This window comes from Didymella exigua (assembly GCF_010094145.1).
Source record: "Didymella exigua CBS 183.55 unplaced genomic scaffold M421scaffold_2, whole genome shotgun sequence".
NCBI classification, from domain to species: domain Eukaryota; kingdom Fungi; phylum Ascomycota; class Dothideomycetes; order Pleosporales; family Didymellaceae; genus Didymella; species Didymella exigua.
The window spans coordinates 511,943-532,258 of record NW_022984776.1 but is presented as its reverse complement, the minus strand read 5'-3'; the positions used below and the strand labels follow the sequence as shown (position 1 = coordinate 532,258).

Here is a 20,316-nt window from a genome sequence, read left to right as displayed (position 1 = left end):
AGTCTACCGTATCCACCGTGTCTACCGTGTCTAGTGTGTCTACTGCATCTGCTGTGTTTGTAAGCACGCTCTGGCGAGAAAGTCGTTCCTCGAGCGCCTGGGATGGCGGCCTTGCGGTGTGGATCCCTGGTGCAGCCGGCGCTACCGACCCCTCCGAACTTTTTTTGACCTCTGCGACGGTGACGTGGGGTGCCCTTTCTGCACACACACAACGCTCTCACGCGCACCGCAATCACAACAGCCGACCATGGCCAAGCGACCCGCCGACTCGCATTCCGAGGTCGAGGCCATCAAGAATGGCGACCGTCCCATGCAGGCCGACCCGACAGACGAGGGACTCGACTTTGAGGACGAATTCGAGGACGAGTTTGAGAGCGACGACGAGATCCTCGAGGCCGGCGTCGACGGGCGACCCGACGAGGAGCGCGAGGCCGAGGAGAAGCAGCGTACGTGTCGACGCGCCTGAAGCACTCCAGCGCATGCTGACCCGCCAGACGCCATGGACGTCGACCAGGACACATTCATCCCCGGCCGGCACAAGCTCTCGGCCGGCGAGACGCTCGCGCCCGACCTGTCCACATACGAGATGCTGCACGCGCTCGAGGCGCCGTGGCCGTGTCTCTCCTGCGACATTGTCCGCGACGGGCTGGGCTCCGGCCGCACGACATACCCGGCCACCGTCTACGCGGTCGCCGGCACGCAGGCCGCGCAGGGGAGAGACAAGGAGAACCAGATGATGGTGATGAAGATGAGCAGTCTGTCGCGCATGGACAAGGACGACGACGACGACGACGACGACGACGACGAAGACGAAGACGCCGACGCATCAGACCCCATCCTCGAGACCAAGTCGATCCCGCTGCAGAGCTGCACCAACCGCATCCGCGCGCACCAGTCGCCGCAGGCGACGTCGGCGCGGCCGCCGACGACCCTCACTGCGGCGATGATGGAGAACGGACAGGTGGTGATCCACGACGTGACGCCGCACCTCGCCTCGTTCGACACCCCCGGCACGACCATCACCGCCGCACAGAACAAGCCGGTCTGCACGATCCGCGCGCACAAGGCCAACGAAGGCTACGCGCTCGACTGGTCGCCGCTGGTGCCCGAGGGCAAGCTGGTCACGGGCGACGTCGCCGGCAACATCTTCGCCACGACACGCACACAGGGCGGCGGCTTCGTCACCGACACGACCCCCTTTACTGGCCACAGGGGCACGGTCGAGGAGCTGCAGTGGTCGCCGACCGAGAAGCACGTCTTCGCGTCGGCGTCCAACGACGGCTGCGTCAAGATCTGGGACGCGCGCTCCAAGTCGCGCAACGCCGCCGTCTCGGTCCAAGTCAGCAACACCGACGTCAACGTGCTCTCGTGGTCGCACCAGACGGCGCACCTGCTCGCCACGGGCGCCGACGACGGCGAGTGGGCCGTCTGGGACCTGCGCCAGTGGAAGCCCTCGACCTCCCTAGACGCGTCGGCCAAGCCCACACCCGTCGCGAACTTTACCTTCCACCGCGAGCAGATTACGAGCGTCGAATGGCACCCCACAGACGACAGCATCGTCGCCGTGTGCGCTGGCGATAACACCCTGACGCTGTGGGATCTCGCCGTCGAGCTCGACGACGAGGAGAGCAGGGACACGGCTGGCGTCCAGGACGTCCCGCCCCAGCTGCTGTTTGTGCACTACATGGATCAGATCAAGGAGGCACACTGGCACCCGCAGATCCCGGGCATGCTCATGGCCACGGGCGGGTCGGGGTTCGGGTGCGTATCCATCCAAGCCCGACAGTCGTCTGCTAACATGTCGCAGCGTTTTCAAGACAATCAGCGTCTAGTTCAAGCACGACGGCGTTTTCAAGACACGGCGCGACAATACGAAACATGCATCTCACCCAGCTCTCAACGCGTGATCACGTTACTCTTCCCCGGATCCAGCTACACACTAACAGCCCCCCACTTAGCACACAAGCACCGCCGTTGCACTGACTGACTGACTGCCTCCATCATCGTGCCCAGTCGCTCGCCATTGCAATGCCCAGTCGCTCGCCATTGCAATGCCCACATACTAACCCACCCCCGATGTCGCAGCTCGAAAACAGCGCGTGAGGAGCGGCTGGACGCGCATTTTGTCTGCACCGCGTCGCAGCATCAGCGGAACGCATGCCCCGAGCGTAGCGAGCGTAATGCGGCGGACACGCATATAGCTCCATCCTGGCCCACGCGCAGAGCCAGCTGCAGTCCCATCTCGCGGCGTCTTCAGTGCGCACGCGGCGTCCTGCCACTGCTGGCTAGGATCTCAGATTCAAGACCAGGTCCAGTCGTCGGGGGAATGCTGGGGGTCTAAGCCCCGAGGACCATGGATGTGGATGTGGATGTGGACGTGGACGTGGACGTGGACGTGGACGTGGATGTGGATGTGGACGTGGATGTGGATGTGGACGTGGATGTGGATGTGGACGTGGACGTGGACGTGGACGTGGACGTGGACGTGGATGTGGATGTGGACACAAACATGAATATACTCACGCGCATGCGGCATCACACACGGCGATGTATAGACTGCGTCCTCACCATGTCAGCCGGGAAGAGCGGAGTCCTCGCCTCGCCCATCTCCCGTATCTTCTTGATAAGATTACTACAGCGCCGTCAGTCTCTGCTCAGTCACCACATCAGCCAGGCCGTACTTACTTCACAGGCAGATGCAGCTTATCCTGCTCGCGCCACAGGATCCCCACCACCTTCTCCCGCCCCTTGGTGTGGTCCTCTAAATGCTCCGTGATGAGCTGTCGGCCAATCTCCTTGCTGCAGCCGTAGATGCGCTGTGCGCAGCCGTCGAATGCACAGATCCACGAGTCTCGCGGGCCGTTGGACTCGTACGTGGGGAGTGGCGTCGACAAGATCGCCGGGCGAGCGGGCGCTGTGGATTCGGTATGGCTCGTGCCTGCGCGGTAGCGCAGCGGGAGAGGAGGGTCGGCGGTGCCGGGTTCGGGTGTCTCGTCGGCTGAGGTGGATGGGGAGGGCGGGATCGGGGAGCTGTGGGCGCGTTGCCGTTTGCCTTCTTCTGCTTCGTCTGATGTGTCCAGCTTGCGCTTCGGTCCGGATGAGAGGGCGTGGGTTGGTGTGTCCCTGGCCATGGCGTCTTCTCCGTCGCTTGCTGAGTCTGCTTCTGAGTCGGACACCGGTATGGGTGGTTTCGTCTTGCCTTTTCCGCCTCGATTTGCGCCCGTGCCCTTGCCTGAGAATTTGCCGCTTTTCGGTCGAAGCACTGAGAGAGTGCCTTTCTTACTTCTCCCAGGCATTCGCTGTTTCGGTGTTGTCATCACGCCGTCTCCCGCGTCGTCATCGTTTGAAGTGTCTGATGACTCGCTATCTTCTCCTCGCAGCGAAGCATGGTCTTTCCGTGGCCGCAGCTCCACGGCTTCCGCTCTTCTTTGGTCAGCCGCCGAAAACGTGTGTCCGGCTGTTAGTTCGCGGTAAATCGGCTCTGCTGCGAAGAATCGGGTGTTTTGCCGTCGCGGGTGGTCCATCATGTAGCACAGATTTTGCGCATGCACCAGAAGCACATTTCTCGCCGTCTGTATATCCTCGATCTCGTAGCGCTTGATGATCAGCTGGGCAACTCGTTCGACTGTGATACTGTTGCGACCCGCTCGTACCACGCGCTGATTGACAGCTTTCTGCATGAACTCGAACAGTGTAGCCGACTCCCACCAATTGTCGTCTTTCTTCGGCGCATCTTCTGTCTTAGCCACGACCGTGTTGCCCTTGCCTTTTTGTACCTTCTTCGCTGTCGACACGGGAGCAGGAGACGTTCTCGAGGTACGTGATGTTCGTTCGGGCTTGATCTCGTCGTAGCGTCCTTCGTGCCGAGCCTTACATCGTTCGAAGTCAGACTGGGCAACGTCAGTATCCTGCATGGTCGCTCCTCGGCCTCACTTACGGGAAACTGTCGCTTGATAGTCTGGTAGATTGGCGTGTTGCTCCAGCTGATCCCATACGTCCGCCCCAGGAAGCTCATGAGGAGGAATTCGCGGTGCTTGTAGAAGATCTGCTCTGCTTCTGCGGGATCTCTGCAGGCAGACTTCTCCTTCTCGGCGTACTGCATACGGTCAGCACGCTCAAGCGACCGTTTAGAGGCCACGCCTACTCACCTCCCGGTACAGTAACGACGCGCTGGGGCCACCGCCCTTCTTCCTTGGCATCTCCGAATAGCAGTCGATCAGGAAGTACAGCAGCTCCACAGCCTGTATGTCCGCATCGTATGTGCTCTGGTAGTGTGCTGCGGGTGCTTCGACGCTGAACCATCCTGCTTCTCCCAATGCCCAAAGTGCGCAGGCCCCGTCGTCAAGTTGGGCATATGCGAAGCGCGTGACGTTACGAACCACGATATTGGTGGGTTTGTGCGGTTTCTTGAGTACTGTGATATCGTCAGTGCCGGGTCCGGGCAGTGCGTGCGCCAGGCGTACGGTGGTGTGCATGTCTTCGCTCAGGCATGTCGAGGCGTCCTTTCACTGTGAGCGGGCAGTTCGCGTAGGCGGCCAAAAGGCTCGCTGGCTTCTTGGTGGCTTCGTACACGACCGACACATCGCTCAGCGGGAATTCGGCCCAGTCGTCCTCGTGCAGCGTGGATTCCCTCGGCTTCAGGACATCTGATTCGGAAGTAGACATGTTGTGGATAGTGATGTAACGTATCGCATAGCGCGCTAGAATCGTGGAGGTGAGTAAGGTCTGTTTGCAGTTGGCGTTGCATTCGAAGTGTGGGTGAGACAAGCATCAGCCTTGTGCGGTGCTCCAGATGGGGCGCGGGTGCGGGCAGTGGACCCATGGCGCGTCTGAGCCAACGCGTCGTGATTGGGTCAGCATCCAGCCTTATGACGCGACTCGAGGTGGACAAAGTGCGACCACGCATGTCCAGAGTGTGACCGTTGTCGTCCGAGAGGATAACTGAGGACTGCTGCTTCCATCGCCAAGCCTCGGAATGAGCATGTTAATCAAGGCGACACTGCACGAGCCATGGAGAGGCACATCCGTCTGCACATTCACTCAATTGTAATCGATTGCGAGATGCAAGGCAAAGCGTGGCGTTGTACATATCATGCCATTCCCTCCGACCTCCGCTAACATGCGAACGCCTCGTCTAGATCCGTGCCGTGCCGTGCTAAAGTACATGCTTGATAATATCATCGAAGCGGAGAGCGCGCGCGAGTTACAAATAATGTACAGAAAACCCGTCTCATCTTACACTGGGTATGGTCCCTTGCTTTCGGTCTCTCGCTCCTTCATTCACATTCAGTCTCTCGCTCCCTGCGGTCATTTTTCAAATGCTTAACCGAGAACACGGGTCACAAGACCAGTGGCGACTGTGCGGCCTCCCTCACGCATGTTGAAGCGCTGGCCCTGCTCGAGGACGTGGGGCTGGTGCAGCTCGCAGACCATCTCGACGTTGTCGCCGGGCATGACGAGCTTGGACGGGTCCTCGGTGCCCTCGGGCCACGTGAGCGCGCACGACTCGTCGGCGGTGCGGATGAACATCTGCGGCCTGTAGTTGTCGCCGAATCCCGTGTGGCGACCGCCCTCCTCCTTGCTGAGGACGTACATGGAGACGAGAAACTTCCTCTGGGCCTTGACCTGGCCGGGGACGGAGACGACCATGCCGCGGCGGACGTCCTCGCGCTTGACACCACGGAGCAGGAGACCCGAGTTGTCACCAGCACGCGACTCCTCGCAGGACTTCTTGAAGGTCTCGATGTCGGTGACCTTTGTCTTGATGGGCGAGCTGCCCTTGCCGACGAGCTCGACTTCCTGGTCCCTCTTCAGGATGCCGCGCTCGACGCGGCCAGAGACGACGGTGCCACGGCCGGCGATGGAGAAGACGTCCTCGATGGCCATGAGGAAGGGCTTCTCGGTGTCGCGGGCGGGGGTAGGGATCCAGGAGTCGACGGCCTCGAGGAGCTCGTCGATCTTGGTCTCACCAATCTCGGGCTTGCGGCCTTCGAGCGAGCACAGCGCGGAACCCATGATGATGGGGGTGTCGTCACCCTCGAAGCCGTAGCTGGAAAGGAGCTCACGCATCTCCATCTCGACGAGCTCCAGCATCTCGGGGTCGTCGACGGCATCGACCTTGTTGACGAAGACGACAATCTTCTGGACACCGACCTGACGGGCGAGGAGCAAGTGCTCGCGGGTCTGGGGCATCTGGCCGTCCGAGGCGGCGACGACGATGATGGCGCCGTCCATGTTGGCGGCACCGGTGATCATGTTCTTGATGTAATCGGCGTGGCCGGGGCAGTCGACGTGGGCATAGTGGCGGTTCTCGGTCTGGTACTCGATGTGGGCGGTGGAGATGGTGATACCACGCTTGCGCTCCTCAGGCGCCTTGTCGATGGCGCCGTACTCGAGGAACTTGGCGAAGCCCTTCTCGGCCTGCCGCTTGGTGATGGCGGCTGTGAGGGTTGTCTGTGCGCGGTTACTATGCGTGCGCGGCGGGTGCTCGGGGGCAAAGAGGCGCTACCTTTCCGTGGTCGACGTGGCCGATGGTGCCTGTGTCCGTTAGAAGTCCGTTCCAAGTCCGTCAGAAGTCCGTGAGAAGTCCGTGAGAAGTCCGTCTATCGTGTGTGTGTGTGTGTGTGTGTGTGTGTGTGTGTGTTTGTGTGTGTGAGCATGCGATGGAGAGACGCACCGATGTTGACGTGGGGCTTGTCACGGGCAAAGGCCGCGTAGTTCCTGACGCCGTTCATGAACCTGCCAGTGCCCTGCGCGCCGAGGGCATTCTGGACGGGATTGGCGCTGCGGTTGTACTGGAGGGCGGAGCGCGCGGTGCGCTGCAAGACTCGCGAAAAGCTCGACATTGTGGGTAGGAAAGAGCGCGGGCGCCGATAGTGAGACAGGGAGAACGGACGAGAGGCGACTGGCAGAGATGGAGGCTTCATAAAAGTCCAAATGCGCCATCCGCTTCGGGTTAGCACGCGAGCTCGCCGCGAGCCCGAGGTTCCTGTTCCTGTCGGCGATGGAGCGCTGAGAGAAAGCTGCATCCCCGTCCCAACACCGCACATGTCTCTCTGCACAGTCGCGCGACGAGCACCTGCGTCGCTGAGCTGGGCCTCGCGCACACGGACCGTCGGGATCATGCCGCTGCGCGCACACATCACCAATCCCGCCTGGATGGCAGGCACACGGATGGTACTTGTTCTGCCAGACAGCACACGACAGTTGCTCACACGCCGCAGTACTCGACGCCCACCGCGGACCTCACCAAGCCCCAGACCGACGACGACCCGGACGACGTCATCTTCACCAACAACTATGGCGTGCGCAGCATCGAGCTCAACCGGCCCAAGAAGCTCAACTCGCTCAATGGCTCCATGGCCCGCAAGATCATCCCCAGGCTTCAAGAGTGGGCCAAGTCGGAGCTGGCAGGCGTCGTCATCATCAAGGGCTCTGGCCGCGCCTTCTGCGCTGGAGGTGACGTCGCCGCGCTGGCCCAGTGGAACAAGACAGGCGCTGCGGGCCAGCAGAAGAGCGCCGACTACTTTGGCCTCGAATACAAGCTGGACCACCTGATCGCCACCTACACAAAGCCATATGTCGCCTTCATGGACGGCATCACAATGGGCGGCGGCGTCGGCCTGTCCATCCACGCCCCCTTCAGGATCGCCACCGAGAACACCCTCTTCGCCATGCCCGAGACCACCATCGGCTTCTTCCCCGACGTCGGCGCCTCCTTTTTCCTGCCCCGCATGGAGGGTTCCCTCGGCACCTACCTGGCCCTCACCTCGGAGCAGCTGCGCGGCGTCGACGCCTTCTACCACGGCGTCGCCACGCACTACGTCCACTCGTCCACCCTGCCGCAGCTCGAGTCTCGTCTCGCCGAGCTGCAGTTTCCTGACTACATGCCGCTCGACGGCCGCTTCAAGATCGTCAACGCCACCATTGAGGAATACAGCACCGGCCTGCCCGCCGACAAGCCCGCCATCTCCGGCGAGCTGCGCAAGACCATCGACCGCGTCTTCCACGCCGACCAGCCCAGCATCAAAGCCATCCTGGCCTCGCTCGACGACGTGGCCGCCGCCGCCTCGTCCTCGGAGCCCCTCAAGACATGGGCCACCAAGACCTCGGAAACCATCCAGACCCGCTCGCCCATCTCCGTCGCCGTGACCCTCGAGCAGATGCGCATCGGCCGCCAGTGGAGCATCGCCCAGACCTTCCAAAAGGAATATGAAATCGCCTCCACCTTCATGGCGCACCCAGACTTCGTCGAGGGCGTGACTGCGAAGCTAATCGAGCGCAAGAAAGAGCGTCCAAACTGGCAGCCCAACACGCTCGACGACGTCAAGAAGAGCGACGTCCACGAATTCTTCGCCGGCAAGGCCAACGGCGAGACGCTGCCGCTCATCAGCGAGGGCGACTACAAGGAGTACCCGCACGCCTGGATCGGGCTGCCCAAGGAAGATGAGATTCTGCGTGAGATGAGCGGGAAGAAGGCCGACGATGCTGTCGCGAGTCTGCTCGAGAAGTACGACGGCAAGCAGGGTGTGCGCGAGAAGGTCGCCGAGGTCATGCAGCGGTACTCGTAGAATCTAAGAGGAGGGTGTTGATATGTAAGGATAGAGAAACAAAGACTGAGGGAGTGAGCGTCACGAGTTACGCAATTCTGGGTCGCTGCTATCTTGGAAGTTGTGACGTTTGGCCGGAGCGCAGCTACTTCGACAATAATCACTGAGCCACTCTCACACTTGTCGTCTGCTACTAACGTCAGCCCGCTTCGTTTCGACGCTGGATCCATGCAACTAGCAAAAGTCAGCAAGTGAGTTCGATAGGGCTGCATCACGACGTACGATCGCCACTCGTTCTCTCCCCGAGGCTTTTGCCGGGCTCAGCGTCCACGTCACAGCGGCCACGGGTCCCATGTTGCGTGAGGTGATTGCAGACCTCGTGCACGAGGCCGGCGATCAGGTACTTGCGGAACTGCATGGATTCGCAATCGTGTTCATCTTTCAGCTTGGCCGTGTCTTGCTCGCTCATGGTCTCGCGGCGCTTCATCGTGATTTCGGCTAGGATGTGTAGCAGTTCGGCCTCGGTGCATCGAGTTCTCGGAGAACTATGCTTGACTCCTCGGACGTAGCGAGGCGTTACGTCCACAGCACCGTCTGTGGAGAAGGCGATGCAGTATGTCAACTTCCTCACCCAACCTGCGCATCACGTTATCGGATATTCGCACAGGTGCATGATGCCAACGTACCAACGGTGTAGAGCTGTGGCTGGTCCCAAACCTCCTCGCAAGGGTCGACATGGACCCAGCGGTTCCTATGGACCGAGAACGTCTCGATCCAGGTGTGGTCTTCCGCATTCCAGACCCATCTGACACGAGACCCCAGGGCTCGACACAGCATGCCGAAGCAATTGGCCCACTCCCCGCTTCGCCCTCTTCGCGTCTGCAGCAGGACGAACGGGTCGCTGTAGCGAGGGAAGCGCTCGTATGCATCGCAGCTGGGACTCGCGCACTTGTAGAGCTCGACCTGCTTCGCGCTCCGGGCTTGCTCTTCGTCCGTGGGTGCACATATGCCCACTGCGGTTGTAGCATTCTGGCACGCGCTGCAGGGAGGGTTGTTGGACCAGGTGAAGAAAGAGCGTTTGAACCAGCGCAATAGCGCCCTGACGACGCAGTCTTGGTAGCCCCAAGCTGCTCTTCCCCCGTCGCCTAGGCTAGCGGCCTCGGCTTCCAGAATCGAGGATTCCTCATCGGCTTCGCTGTACAACCGCTCCAGCGGAACTACGCACAGGGCCTCGTCGAGTAGCCCTGGGTTTTCCCACTGTAACGGCATGTTGGATAGGGAGAGCAGCATGCGTTTGAAACGCAGTGGCGAACCCTGTGCGGGCGGTATTGGGGTCACTAGGAGTTTCCAGGATCCGGTATACGGGGGTGCTAGACTGTCGTCAACTGGGACAGCTCTGCGTTCTCTCAACGTGCTCAGGACTTTGGCTTTCATCATGTCTCGGAACTGTGGTGCGATCGCTTTCTCAAAAGATACGTGGTCCGTCGGCTGTTTGTGGGATTGCTCTGGGCCGGGCACGACTACGCTTTCATCAGCAGCTACGTCTGCGTGATCTGCGAGAGATAGTGCTTCGATTGCGTGGGAAACAGCTGAGGTTCTACTTTCACCCGAGGTATCATAGCATGTGCCAGTGAGCGCCGTCTCATGGTCTGCTCGCAGGATTCCCTCTTTGCCTTGTTGTGATTGGCACCGCTGTTCGAGAAGATGGAGGAGCAGCTCAATATCGTCGAACACTTGATAAGCCGGGATAATGCATGCGAGCCCCATCCCAGGAGAGCCTGCAACGACGTGGCCGTACAACTTGTGGGTCTCTCGATCATAAACCCAGGAGCCACAGTCGCCTTGGACAAGCGGTGTTTCAAAGGTAGCATGGTATACTTCTTGAGATCTGTCTGCGTTCGGCGGTCTTATAAAACTCGACGTAGACGCGATGGTGCCGAACACCGGGCCCGATGACCCCGTATATGCAACCACAGGTCTGACAGCAGCGTCTTCTAGATCTTCCGGCTGGACGTGTTGCGGAAGCTCAACAGTCGCGGATGATGTCGATGCATCATGCTCGTGTAATTTGACAAGAGCATAATCGAGCTCAGGGTACGAGCCATCGAGCGAGGATATTGTGAGGTGGCCGACAAGTCCAAAGTCATCCGGCATGTGTAAGTCAGGCCAGTTGCGTTCACCACGTGGCACCACGCCGTCAGTCATGAGCTCGGTAGATGAGTTGATCGTACACTCCAAGTCCGAGTGCGAAGCTGTCGATCTGTTGCTTGTATCGCTTCTGGCCTCCCACTCGTCTTCACTATCGGAAAAGGCGAGCTCGTCGAGCTCGGTTCGATATGTCGACGAATTGGGTAGAGGATGAGAGAATGCATGGGCAGCGGTCATCAAGTATTGTGAGCCGTTGATAGAGACTGTCCCTCCGCTGGTGGCTTTTCGCAGCGTGCTGTGTCTGTCGCTCATGCAAATGAGCAGACAGCTTCCAACGGTAGGCTGTCGTTCACTGCTGAATACAGCGTGTATCGAAACCTCGTGCTCTTTCCCACCGCTACTGATGGCGGCACCTTCGTCTGGGCCTGACGCGAGTTGCACCAACTGATTGTAGCCGGGTGCTCTTGAAAGGTGCTTCAGAGCGATCGGAGGAAAGGCGTTCAATATACCACTGTCGCGTATCATGTTCCTGGTTGCTTTTCGATACGTCTCGCTCTCACAACAGAAGATGATGGTGGGCATCGCCGTCATCGGCGACAGTCCGATCATGTACATAGACCATGTTACCCAAGCAGTCGTTGGCTCGCTGTACGTATCCAGATGGTTCTTGATACTTGGGGCCGCAGTGGTGAACGTAGAGCGCGCAGGCCCGATCGCCTCCCAACACTTCTGACCACCGATCATTGAGATGAACCGTCCTACGGAAGTCTGGGGACACGGCCACTGCGACTGCAGGCATTCTGTCCCGCTCTTGAGATCCTGTGAAGCTCGGCTTCTTCTGATGCGGCTGAGCGATTTCATAGTCCCCACAGTCCAGGGAGGCGTCGCCGCCGACATGCAAGATTCCAAGCGTGGATCCTGATTGAGAAGTGTCATCCAGATACTATCATGGCTGGTGGTGGAGGTGAGTGATGTGACCACAGGAAGAAGGCTACGCTTGGGGTGCTGAGCTGATAAGGCCCCCAGCGATGTGCGTGCAGCTGCAGCAGGGCTGTGAGCGCTGCACGCTCGTCCAGTCAACACCCATGCTCTGATGTTCAGCTACACAGCCACTCGTGACTCCGGCAACGCAACGCCGTCCGTCGACGGAAGGCAAATATGGTCACTGGGAGCTCTGATATTGACACTGACTGGCAAATAATAAACACTGTGGAGTTGAAACGTCATTGTCGCAAGTCGTTGTCGCTTCACGGGTTCGACACGACCTCGGAGCTCCAGAGCCGGAGCCCCACCACCTGGCCAGATATCCAATGGCGCTTTCAGACTCGCTCCTGGATCCCCTCTGGTCTGTAACGAAAGATGCCATTGCCAACACCTTCTGGGATCAAAGTGGTACACTAAATCAGCCAAGCCATCATGTCATCGCGGAGACATATTGGCAGTTCTATGTGAAGGAATGCGAGCGTGCGCTGCACGACGGAGGTCGGCATGTCCTGGTCCGTACTCATCAAGACATCCTCGACATCGCAAAGCTTGTGCTAGAGCGCAAGAGCCGCGAGGATATACGCCAAAGGCTACGTCTGAAGCTCACAAAAAGTCACGACAACGAGGACGAACTTATAAATCGCGCGATCGACCTTGCTGCAACCCTGCTGCTGATGGTTGACTGCACCAATGTTGAGTACGGATTCAATGGACACCATCAGCTGGAATGGGAGGAAGGCTCGCTCAATGATTGTGTCCGATTGTACCTAGATTCGAAACCGGCCCTAGGTCACGAAGGTGTCAAGTTACCACGAATCTTCAATGCAAAGAACCTGGAATGCATAGCTGGGATCGAGGTTCTGCCCACCTCGAACTTACTCGATCATCTTCGACTGACAGATGACGATACAAAACTGCATGTCTTTCATCATATGTCATATCTCAAAAGACAGACAAAGAGGTAAGCCCAGAACGCCAATTTGATTCGGATAGGTGACTGATCAATTAGCGCTATCCTACCTGAAGCGCTCCTAGAAGAGACGCAACGTACGCTTTCTCTTCTCTTTCCACAGTCTGACCCGACTGTACGTAGATGGTGTCGTAAAGCACTCCTGAGGCCTTCGTTCGACTCCCAGTTAATATCTTGCGGTGCCCTGAAGACCGACGATCGCCAAATTGAGAAGTTTGCGTACTGGCATGACCGCTTAGTTGTGCTCAAGCAACTATTTGACGAGGCGACCCCTCAAACTCTGTCTCAGTGGTGGCACGATCGACGGAATGGAGTGCAATGGTACACGTTCTGGGTAGCCATACTAATCTTGGCGCTCACGATATTCTTTGGTTTCATTCAGAGCGTCGAAGGAGCGTTGCAGGTATGGGCTTCGTTTAAGGGCGAGGAGTAAGTACGTTCTCATGTGAACCCGCCAGTCGCCAGAGCTCGAACGGCAAATCCCTCGTCATATACGCCACACCAGAAATTCTGATCCGCGGAGAGCATCGGTGGTCTTGTTTAGGTTTAGCACAACAGAGACACGAATGCACGTTCATGTCGAAGAGCACGTAATCATACCCCCACATGTCGAAGCCAACTACCCCGCAACACCAGTTCACTATCGAAACGTCTTGCGATCCATCGCGTGGCAACATGCAGATCGACGTGTCGATAAGACCTATAGTAGCCACTAGCAAAGCTCGGTGCTGATATCCAACCTGCACATTAAGTCAACACCCTGCGATGTTGCAATATTGCTCCATCGGCATTACCTAGGCGAAGTCTTGGTAATCTGGAGGCTGTGCATGAAGTTCATAAAGATCAAACGCCGTCTTCTGGTGGGCTAACATTTGCACACGTCAGGTCATCCCGATTATCATGGCAACAGAAACTTTGACTCTTAACAGCGAGACCGCTGATGCTCTGGCACAGTTGCAATACCCGCGCGAACCGCTCAAGTTGTCAGGCGCTCTTGATCAGTACAAGTCCTTCGATGTCACCCCGGTAATTGGTCGAGAGTTCGTCGACGTCAATTTGAAGGACTGGCTGAATGCTCCTAATTCTGATGATCTCATTCGAGACCTTGCGATTACCAGTACGTTGGCGCTCTGTGTCTTCAGGGACTGGAATGCTGACTTGCAAATAGTTTCGCAGCGTGGTGTAGTCTTCTTCCGTAAGCAGGATGACATCAACAACGATCTCCAAAAGCAGCTTGTGCAGCGCTTGGGTGAGCTGTCCGGTAAGCCCGAGACATCGAAGCTACATATTCACCCTGTTATCAATGCCGGTCGACGTCTTGGTGGCGGCGATAACGAGATCAGTGTCATCAGCTCCGAGCAGGCAAAGGAAATTTACAAGAACAAGTTCCTGAATTTTGCCGATCGCAAGCAGAGCGCGAAGGGCGGCTGGCACAGCGACATTACCTTCGAGAAGATTCCTAGTGACTACGCACTCTTGAGATTGACTGAGCTGCCGAAGACAGGTGGAGGTAAGTCAAGTCCAATCGTCTCTGTAATCGCTAGCTGATGGAGATTGCAGACACTCTTTGGGCCTCGGGGTACGAGCTGTATGACCGCCTCTCACCTCCTTACCAGAAGTTCTTTGAGGGTCTCACTGCCACATATGCCCAGCCAGGTTTCAATCTCGCTGCGAAAGAGAATGGGTTCGAAGTATACGACAGGCCTCGAGGTGCACCTGAGAATGTGGGAACCGAGTTGATCGCTGAGCACCCAGTGATCCGAACGAATCCCGTGACAGGCTGGAAGTCCATCCTCGCTGTTGGCCACCACGTCCAGCAGATAAATGGCTTAACAAAGGAAGAAAGCCAGCACGCACTGGACTGGTTTGTTCAGTTGATTGTTGAAAACCACGACCTACAGATACGCCAGAGGTGGCAGAACGAGAATGATCTTGCTATTTGGGATAACAGAAGCGTATACCATACTGCGACTTTCGACTATAAGGGACAGGGGCCGAGGACCGGTCAGCGAGCCGTGAGCTTGGGTGAAAAGCCGTATCTTGACCCGAACAGCAAGTCTCGTCGCGAGGATCTCGGTCTCAATGATGGATAAGTAGTCGTACATTGCAAATTTGGTAAGTAGATGTCATCGTACACAAAATCTGCGAAACGCTTTTGTGAATGTTGATGGTGAAGAGAAAGCGAAGCTAGCGCACGTCAATAATGCCACCGTGCACAATCCCACGACGAACAATTGTACCATCCTCGTCTCCCCTCTACGTATTCGGTTCTCGAGAAGCATCACGTATTCACATCTGCCATCTTTCCACATTTTCATCCATGTGGAGCCACCGAATTGTTCACATGAGTTTATCCGCATTTTCCTGATCTTGATTGGTTCTCGTTGACGACATCTGTACAATCTACACGACATTCGTCAACGCCACGATGGCACGTTTTTGGAAGCCCAAAACATGCCATTCAGCTAATTCGCTACGTTCGGAAAGCTAGAAGTGCGATTTTGTAGCTCTGTCTTGATTTCAGAAAGCCAAGCCGCGATGTCTGACGCAATTCTCAAGCGATTGACGTGCCTGCATGGTGGCATATTCCTTATCGCTGGCACTTTGCGATCATGACCTCATCGAATATCTCATACAGGCTCCTCAAGCTGGTAGAAACCAGCCATCGATCAAGAGAAAAACTTACCATACGTTTGCGCTGGACCTGCGCGCTCCAACGATCAATGAACCCGTTGCAACGGTTACTGTAGCCGTCGAGGTCGTCCCTGACTGCCTTGAAAAAGACTTTGATGCCGGTGTGGGATCGGGTACGGCTCCAGGGAACTGGTCACGGGGCGCCTCCCCACGAGAGTATTGCGTACCATTGTGCCGCTACTACATGATTGACATGCAGTCAAGCGTATTGCTGGTTCACCCCTGGATCTTCCGCTGCATTACTAGGTTTTTACGCCTTTCTCTTGGTGATTCTGTTGACCGCGCCTCACCCCCCATCCAATCATATTTGTACAGCTTCTTATCGAGTGCAAGTGAGGTCAAAAGCATGGCATCCGAGGCTGGCTTGGCAGCACACCTCATGTCTTCACGCAATGTTGTCAGTCAAGGGCACTGTTGCACCATTCTTGGCTGAATAAATCATCAAAAGCATCTTCAGTGGATTATAAGGGCTTTAAGGCTGCACCCCAATTATCTGGCACGCTCGCATTGCTATTGGCAAAGTTACTCAGAAACAGCTCCATTCCGGTCTTGTGATGACTATGGCTGTAATCTCAGCCGACCGAAAGCAGGTAGCCGTTTTCCAGAGCGCCGACTCGGGCTCCTCTCAGCTCTCGAAGCAGGAGCGACCGTCGTACGGATCGTATGAAGATCATCCGTTTAGCGATCGTGTGACGGCGCAGTACTGGCGGGAAGTCTACGACAAGGCTGAATATGAGGGACGACATCGCTTCGATCCGAACTACACATGGACGGCAAAAGAGGAGCGTAAGCTTGTTCGCAAGGTGAGCACAACATTGACATGAAGAGGTCCAATATTGACAATGAGGGTAGCTCGACTTCAGGATCACGTTGTGGGCATGGATGATGTTCGTTTCGCTGGACTTGAACCGCAAGAACATTAATCGAGCAATTTCCGACAACATGCTGAAAGATCTCGGTAAGCAGACTAGTCGCCTCCACAGCTGCAGTTAACAGAATTCAGGCATGAACACCAATGACTTCAATTATGGTCAAACCGTGCGTTACCCCCGATTTGGAACCCAGTCTCTGCTGATTGCGACCTAGATCTTCCTTGCAATGTTCCTCTTTGCCGAGCTACCCAGCGGGCTGATCAGTAAGAAGCTTGGTGCTGACCGGTAAGCTCTGCCGTAGAGGGAGACTATGGAAGCTGAGTGCAGTACGCTAATGATGATATCGTAGATGGATTCCTACCATTATCTGTGCATGGTCAATTGTCAGCGCGTCTCAATGTGCTCTCACCAGCAAATCGCAGTACTTCGCCATCCGCGCACTTTTAGGCTTACTGATGGGGGGATTCATCCCGTGAGTTGTACTAAATTCTTATATTAGAAAGTAACTGACGGTGTGAAAAGCGATATCGTTCTGTGGCTCACGTACTTCTTTAAGTCGAATGAACTCCCGACGCGACTAGCGTGGTTCTGGACGGCACTAAGCTTCTGCAATATTTTCGGATCACTTATGGCTGCTGGTATTCTGCAGATGCGAGGCCTTCACGGCTGGGGTGGTTGGCAGTATCTGTACGTACCCGACGCTCGCAACACAGTGATAAGCTGACCGTCTCCAGATTCTTGATCGAGGGTCTCCTCACGTTTTTCATTGGCATCTTCTCATTCGTACTAATGCCGGCTGGAGCGACTCAGACCGCATCATGGTTCCGCGGTAAGAACGGATGGTTCACCCAACACGAAGAATTTATCATGGTCAACCGCATTCTGCGCGACGACCCATCCAAGGGAGACATGAACAACAGAACCGGTGTGAGTCTAAGGCTCTTGTGGAAGACCATTACAGACTGGGAGCAGTGGCCATTATACCTGATCGGCCTTATGGCCTATATCCCGCCAGCGCCTCCAAACACCTACCTGTCGTACATCTTGCGTCAATTAGGTTTCAGCACTTTCCAGGCCAACATGCTGTTGATACCATCGCAGTTCCTCTTTGCAGTGCAGCTGCTCATTGTCACATGGATATCGAAGAAGCTCAAAGAAAGGGCCATCGTGTCAAGTCTGAGCAACTTCTGGATCTTTCCTTGGCTCGTTGCTCTCGTCACCTTGCCCGCCAGTGCGAATCCTTGGGTACGCTACGCGCTTCTCAGCGGACTGCTTTCATACCCTTACTGCCACGCCATTCTGGTCGGATGGAACGCTACAAATTCCAATGCCGTTCGAACGCGTGCCGTCTCAGCAGCATTCTACAACATGTTCGTGCAGGCCGGAAACATCATTGCATCAAACATCTACCGAAACGACGACCAGCCTTTATACCGTCGTGGAAACAAGATTCTACTCGGTATCTGCAGCATCAACATCTTCTTATTTTTCTTCGTCAAAGCGTTCTATATCTGGCGCAACAAGGTTAGGGACAGGCAGTGGAACGCGATGACCAAGGAAGAGCAGAACGACTACATTGTCAGTACCAAGGACGAAGGTATGAAGAGAATGGACTTCAGATTTGTCCATTGAGCGTGCATGGTTGAGCAGAAGCAATCGCGCAGAACGACGTTTGCAAGGTGAGAAGGCAGACCCGGGGATCATCCTCTCGGGTGACTTGTTGAGCAACAACAAATATAAATCGGCAGTCAACAATGGCCGTGAAGTACATTCGCAGTCCCAGACACTGGTTGTGACTGCAATACATGTCCTGGTGTGACTGCAACATGTGTCGCGACGTTCGACTTATACGCTTTCAATGTCGAACCGAAGCAATCCTGCGGTCAGCAATACGTCGTCAACCAATTCTCTCTTGGGCCAATCATCAACGCCAATAGCTCGACCGTTCAGCTCCAGTAACGTGACCTTCCCCAGCGCCCACGGATTAATCGACGTTCCAGGACGATGCGTAGGGTTGCCATGGATGAAGATGAAGAATTGATCTATAGGTGAAATGCACTTTTTCCCGCGCAGCCGTCGAAAAAAATTTGACAGATACACACGACGGCATCCACTGGAGGAGGGAGCATGACCATCAGGTCGAAGGTAGATTCCATTACGTTGCCTTGAGCTGGAATGACCCAACCTACTGGGCGTGCTGGGACAACAGCACGCATGTGCGAGTGAGTCTTTCACGTCGATGGTGCACCGTCTGCAGATACTGACTAAGTATTTGCAGTAGCAAGCAACACCCCGCCATCTCCGGGAGTGATCTCCGCACGCGGGTGTCGATCAAGCGACACCCACCTTCCTGTCACAGTGCACTCTTGCGACAAGTTGTTCTGGCCAAGTGCGCGTATCCACCAGGGACGACTAGCGCGATCGAAATTCGGCTGTCTTGTGTTCAAGTGCAACAGAAGTCACAGTTGAGTCTGCTGACTCCAGCGCTGATGAGCGCGATTGCTGTGCAAGACTCGTATGAGACGTAGGCACTGGCTGTTGAACGACCTCCTGTGGGGTGTCTGGGCGATCAGGAGGTGATGATGCGCTCTTGGTTTCTGCTTCTGTTGGTCATCGTTTGTTCTGTTGTTTGCTTGATTCTCCATTACCGAGGAGTACTTGATACATTTCCAAGCTCCCACCCTTCTCTCGTTATGCAGTGCGGATAGGAAAAAGATAATGATGAGGTGACACAGCAGAAGCTGGTGGGGTATCACAAGATTCCAGGTGAATGTTGAGACAGTAAAACATGCAGCTGAGAGAGTCCACTCGCGCTCCCCCTGACGCCTCTGCGCTTTCGTAAGCCTACGACGTGCTTCCAGGCGGCCCTCCCATGTTCAGCAAGATGTCGAGCATGTCCATGCCCCCAACATCCGGTCCCATGGCCGTCTGATTGATCTCCGCACCCCACTGATCAAGCAGCGGATCGAGTGGCAGCGCCAGCCAGTCCTGGTCGTTGTTCGCACCGCCCCAGCCCGCACCGCTATTCGCCCACTGGGACCACGAGCCTCCGTCCTGAGTGTTCGCCGTGCCCGCATTGCCGTCGCTGCCGCCGGGGGTGTTCGGGTGCGGAAACGCACTGAAGCCTGGCGGGGGCATGATGCTGATGCTGTTTGAGTTGGGGTCGTACAGCTCGGCGCTGATGCCCCACAGCGATTGGGAGATGGGCGTTGCGCGGCCGCTTGCGGTAAGCCCGAGACTGGGCGAGCCGGGCACGCTTGTGCCCGTCCCGTGGCCCGTCCCGTGGCCGGGGAACACGGTCGAGTTGGAGCCCATGTAGCTCCCTGCCAGCGGCATCAGGGGCGCGGGCGGCGGCATCAGGGGCGCGGAGATGGGCGATCGAGATCCAGCACGACTGAGGCCCGTCGATCCATTTGCGGCGAGGCGCACGAAGCGGCTACGTATGCGGTGCGTGAGCGTCTCGACGAGGTCGGCGAAGCGGTTGCCGACGTGCACGTCGTCGACGATGCTGGTGCGCAGGGCGTCGACGGCGCCGGACAGCAGCGCCAGGCTGACGGCGACGTCTTCTTCTGTCGCGCCGAGCGCAAAGGTTTTCAGCAGGATGATGGCGACGCTGACGATGCGGAAGAATGTGCGCACGGGCGCGTGGCGCAGGTAGTCGCCCGGGTAGAGGCCGTCAACGACGACTTTGAGCACGTTGCGCGAGGCGTCGATGACTTCGTTGATGTAGTGCCGGTCGTTTGCGTACCATTTTGTTAGCGTGCTGAAGGGGATCGCACCGCCGTCGGTGGGGGCGGGCGCTGTGCCTGTGCCGTTTGGGGCTGTGGAGAGATTGGCGTGTGATTGGAGGGGGGTGTTGTGTGTGCAGCGCTCGACGACGGCTTGGAGTGCGAGCGAGTTGAGGTACACGCGGGTGTATTCGAACTCTATGATGAGAACGTGGCGGAGTTGGGTTGGGACTGTTGCACATGGATGGTTAGTAGTTTGTGTGTAGGGAGGATGGTTAGCGGTTTGTGTGTAGGGAGGATGGTCAGTGGTTTGTGTGTAGGGAGGATGGTCAGTGGTTTGTGTGCAGGGAGGATGGTCAGTGGTTTGTGTG

General features: G+C 56.9%; 9 protein-coding genes across 9 annotated transcripts in view; 5 read left to right on the top strand and 4 right to left on the bottom strand.

Annotated features, from left to right (window-relative positions):
• The first annotated feature begins 3 nt into the window (after nt 1–3).
• M421DRAFT_194905 (glutamate-rich WD repeat-containing protein 1) lies at nt 4–1,916 on the top strand. Its single transcript, XM_033588042.1, has 3 exons — nt 4–446; nt 495–1,761; nt 1,808–1,916. Exons 1-3 carry the CDS (start codon nt 248–250, stop codon nt 1,830–1,832), a joined length of 1,491 nt encoding a protein of 496 aa, XP_033453590.1. The 5' UTR covers nt 4–247; the 3' UTR covers nt 1,833–1,916.
• A 455-nt stretch (nt 1,917–2,371) lies between these two features.
• M421DRAFT_194909 (uncharacterized protein) lies at nt 2,372–5,016 on the bottom strand. Its single transcript, XM_033588043.1, has 5 exons — nt 4,464–5,016; nt 4,149–4,414; nt 3,938–4,096; nt 2,686–3,890; nt 2,372–2,632 (listed from the first exon to the last, which is right to left on the bottom strand). Exons 1-5 carry the CDS (start codon nt 4,663–4,665, stop codon nt 2,536–2,538), a joined length of 1,929 nt encoding a protein of 642 aa, XP_033453589.1. The 5' UTR covers nt 4,666–5,016; the 3' UTR covers nt 2,372–2,535.
• A 7-nt stretch (nt 5,017–5,023) lies between these two features.
• On the bottom strand, nt 5,024–6,943 carry M421DRAFT_415675 (elongation factor Tu). The gene is made up of 3 exons (XM_033590791.1): nt 6,677–6,943; nt 6,509–6,537; nt 5,024–6,453 (listed from the first exon to the last, which is right to left on the bottom strand). Exons 1-3 carry the CDS (start codon nt 6,843–6,845, stop codon nt 5,323–5,325), a joined length of 1,329 nt encoding a protein of 442 aa, XP_033453588.1. The 5' UTR covers nt 6,846–6,943; the 3' UTR covers nt 5,024–5,322.
• Nucleotides 6,944–7,122: 179 nt separating this feature from the next.
• M421DRAFT_97512 (3-hydroxyisobutyryl-CoA hydrolase mitochondrial precursor) lies at nt 7,123–8,570 on the top strand (the record flags this gene model as incomplete). The annotated part of the gene is made up of 2 exons (XM_033598511.1): nt 7,123–7,176; nt 7,224–8,570. The coding sequence occupies 2 exons, from the start codon at nt 7,123–7,125 to the stop codon at nt 8,568–8,570; spliced, it is 1,401 nt and encodes a 466-aa protein (XP_033453587.1).
• M421DRAFT_395323 (uncharacterized protein) lies at nt 8,333–9,983 on the bottom strand (the record flags this gene model as incomplete). The annotated part of the gene is made up of 2 exons (XM_033590088.1): nt 8,333–9,185; nt 9,236–9,983. 2 exons carry the CDS (start codon nt 9,981–9,983, stop codon nt 8,821–8,823), a joined length of 1,113 nt encoding a protein of 370 aa, XP_033453586.1. The 3' UTR covers nt 8,333–8,820.
• Nucleotides 9,984–11,603: 1,620 nt separating this feature from the next.
• M421DRAFT_415674 (uncharacterized protein) lies at nt 11,604–13,268 on the top strand. The gene is made up of 2 exons (XM_033590790.1): nt 11,604–12,642; nt 12,691–13,268. Exons 1-2 carry the CDS (start codon nt 12,008–12,010, stop codon nt 13,082–13,084), a joined length of 1,029 nt encoding a protein of 342 aa, XP_033453585.1. The 5' UTR covers nt 11,604–12,007; the 3' UTR covers nt 13,085–13,268.
• A 283-nt stretch (nt 13,269–13,551) lies between these two features.
• Nucleotides 13,552–14,744, top strand: M421DRAFT_97510 (taurine catabolism dioxygenase; the record flags this gene model as incomplete). Its single annotated transcript, XM_033598510.1, has 3 exons — nt 13,552–13,768; nt 13,820–14,161; nt 14,212–14,744. 3 exons carry the CDS (start codon nt 13,552–13,554, stop codon nt 14,742–14,744), a joined length of 1,092 nt encoding a protein of 363 aa, XP_033453584.1.
• Nucleotides 14,745–15,905: 1,161 nt separating this feature from the next.
• On the top strand, nt 15,906–17,849 carry M421DRAFT_97509 (MFS general substrate transporter; the record flags this gene model as incomplete). The annotated part of the gene is made up of 7 exons (XM_033598509.1): nt 15,906–16,148; nt 16,198–16,303; nt 16,349–16,383; nt 16,432–16,502; nt 16,567–16,689; nt 16,740–16,904; nt 16,952–17,849. The coding sequence occupies 7 exons, from the start codon at nt 15,906–15,908 to the stop codon at nt 17,847–17,849; spliced, it is 1,641 nt and encodes a 546-aa protein (XP_033453583.1).
• An 898-nt stretch (nt 17,850–18,747) lies between these two features.
• The window catches only part of M421DRAFT_194431 (uncharacterized protein), a 4,124-nt gene continuing 2,555 nt past the window's right edge, over nt 18,748–20,316 (bottom strand). The window contains exon 2 of the mRNA XM_033588038.1: nt 18,748–20,176. Coding sequence (XP_033453582.1) covers nt 19,062–20,176 — 1,115 coding nt within the window. The 3' untranslated portion in view covers nt 18,748–19,061. The remainder of the gene's footprint in view (nt 20,177–20,316) is intronic.

What these genes read in the sequence shown, in the direction of transcription:
- M421DRAFT_194905 (XM_033588042.1), top strand. Translation starts at nt 248, where the DNA reads ATGGCCAAGCGACCCGCCGACTCGCATTCCGAGGTCGAGGCCATCAAG. An exon ending in CGAGGCCGAGGAGAAGCAGC is followed by an intron (nt 447 to 494) that starts GTACGTGTCGAC and finishes CTGACCCGCCAG; the next exon opens with ACGCCATGGACGTCGACCAG. An exon ending in ACGGGCGGGTCGGGGTTCGG is followed by an intron (nt 1,762 to 1,807) that starts GTGCGTATCCAT and finishes AACATGTCGCAG; the next exon opens with CGTTTTCAAGACAATCAGCG.
- M421DRAFT_194909 (XM_033588043.1), bottom strand. Translation starts at nt 4,665, where the DNA reads ATGTCTACTTCCGAATCAGATGTCCTGAAGCCGAGGGAATCCACGCTG. An exon ending in CTATCAAGCGACAGTTTCCC is followed by an intron (nt 3,891 to 3,937) that starts GTAAGTGAGGCC and finishes GACGTTGCCCAG; the next exon opens with TCTGACTTCGAACGATGTAA. An exon ending in AAGCTGCATCTGCCTGTGAA is followed by an intron (nt 2,633 to 2,685) that starts GTAAGTACGGCC and finishes ACGGCGCTGTAG; the next exon opens with TAATCTTATCAAGAAGATAC.
- M421DRAFT_415675 (XM_033590791.1), bottom strand. Translation starts at nt 6,845, where the DNA reads ATGTCGAGCTTTTCGCGAGTCTTGCAGCGCACCGCGCGCTCCGCCCTC. An exon ending in CAAGCCCCACGTCAACATCG is followed by an intron (nt 6,538 to 6,676) that starts GTGCGTCTCTCC and finishes TAACGGACACAG; the next exon opens with GCACCATCGGCCACGTCGAC. An exon ending in GCCACGTCGACCACGGAAAG is followed by an intron (nt 6,454 to 6,508) that starts GTAGCGCCTCTT and finishes AACCGCGCACAG; the next exon opens with ACAACCCTCACAGCCGCCAT.
- M421DRAFT_415674 (XM_033590790.1), top strand. Translation starts at nt 12,008, where the DNA reads ATGGCGCTTTCAGACTCGCTCCTGGATCCCCTCTGGTCTGTAACGAAA. An exon ending in CTCAAAAGACAGACAAAGAG is followed by an intron (nt 12,643 to 12,690) that starts GTAAGCCCAGAA and finishes CTGATCAATTAG; the next exon opens with CGCTATCCTACCTGAAGCGC.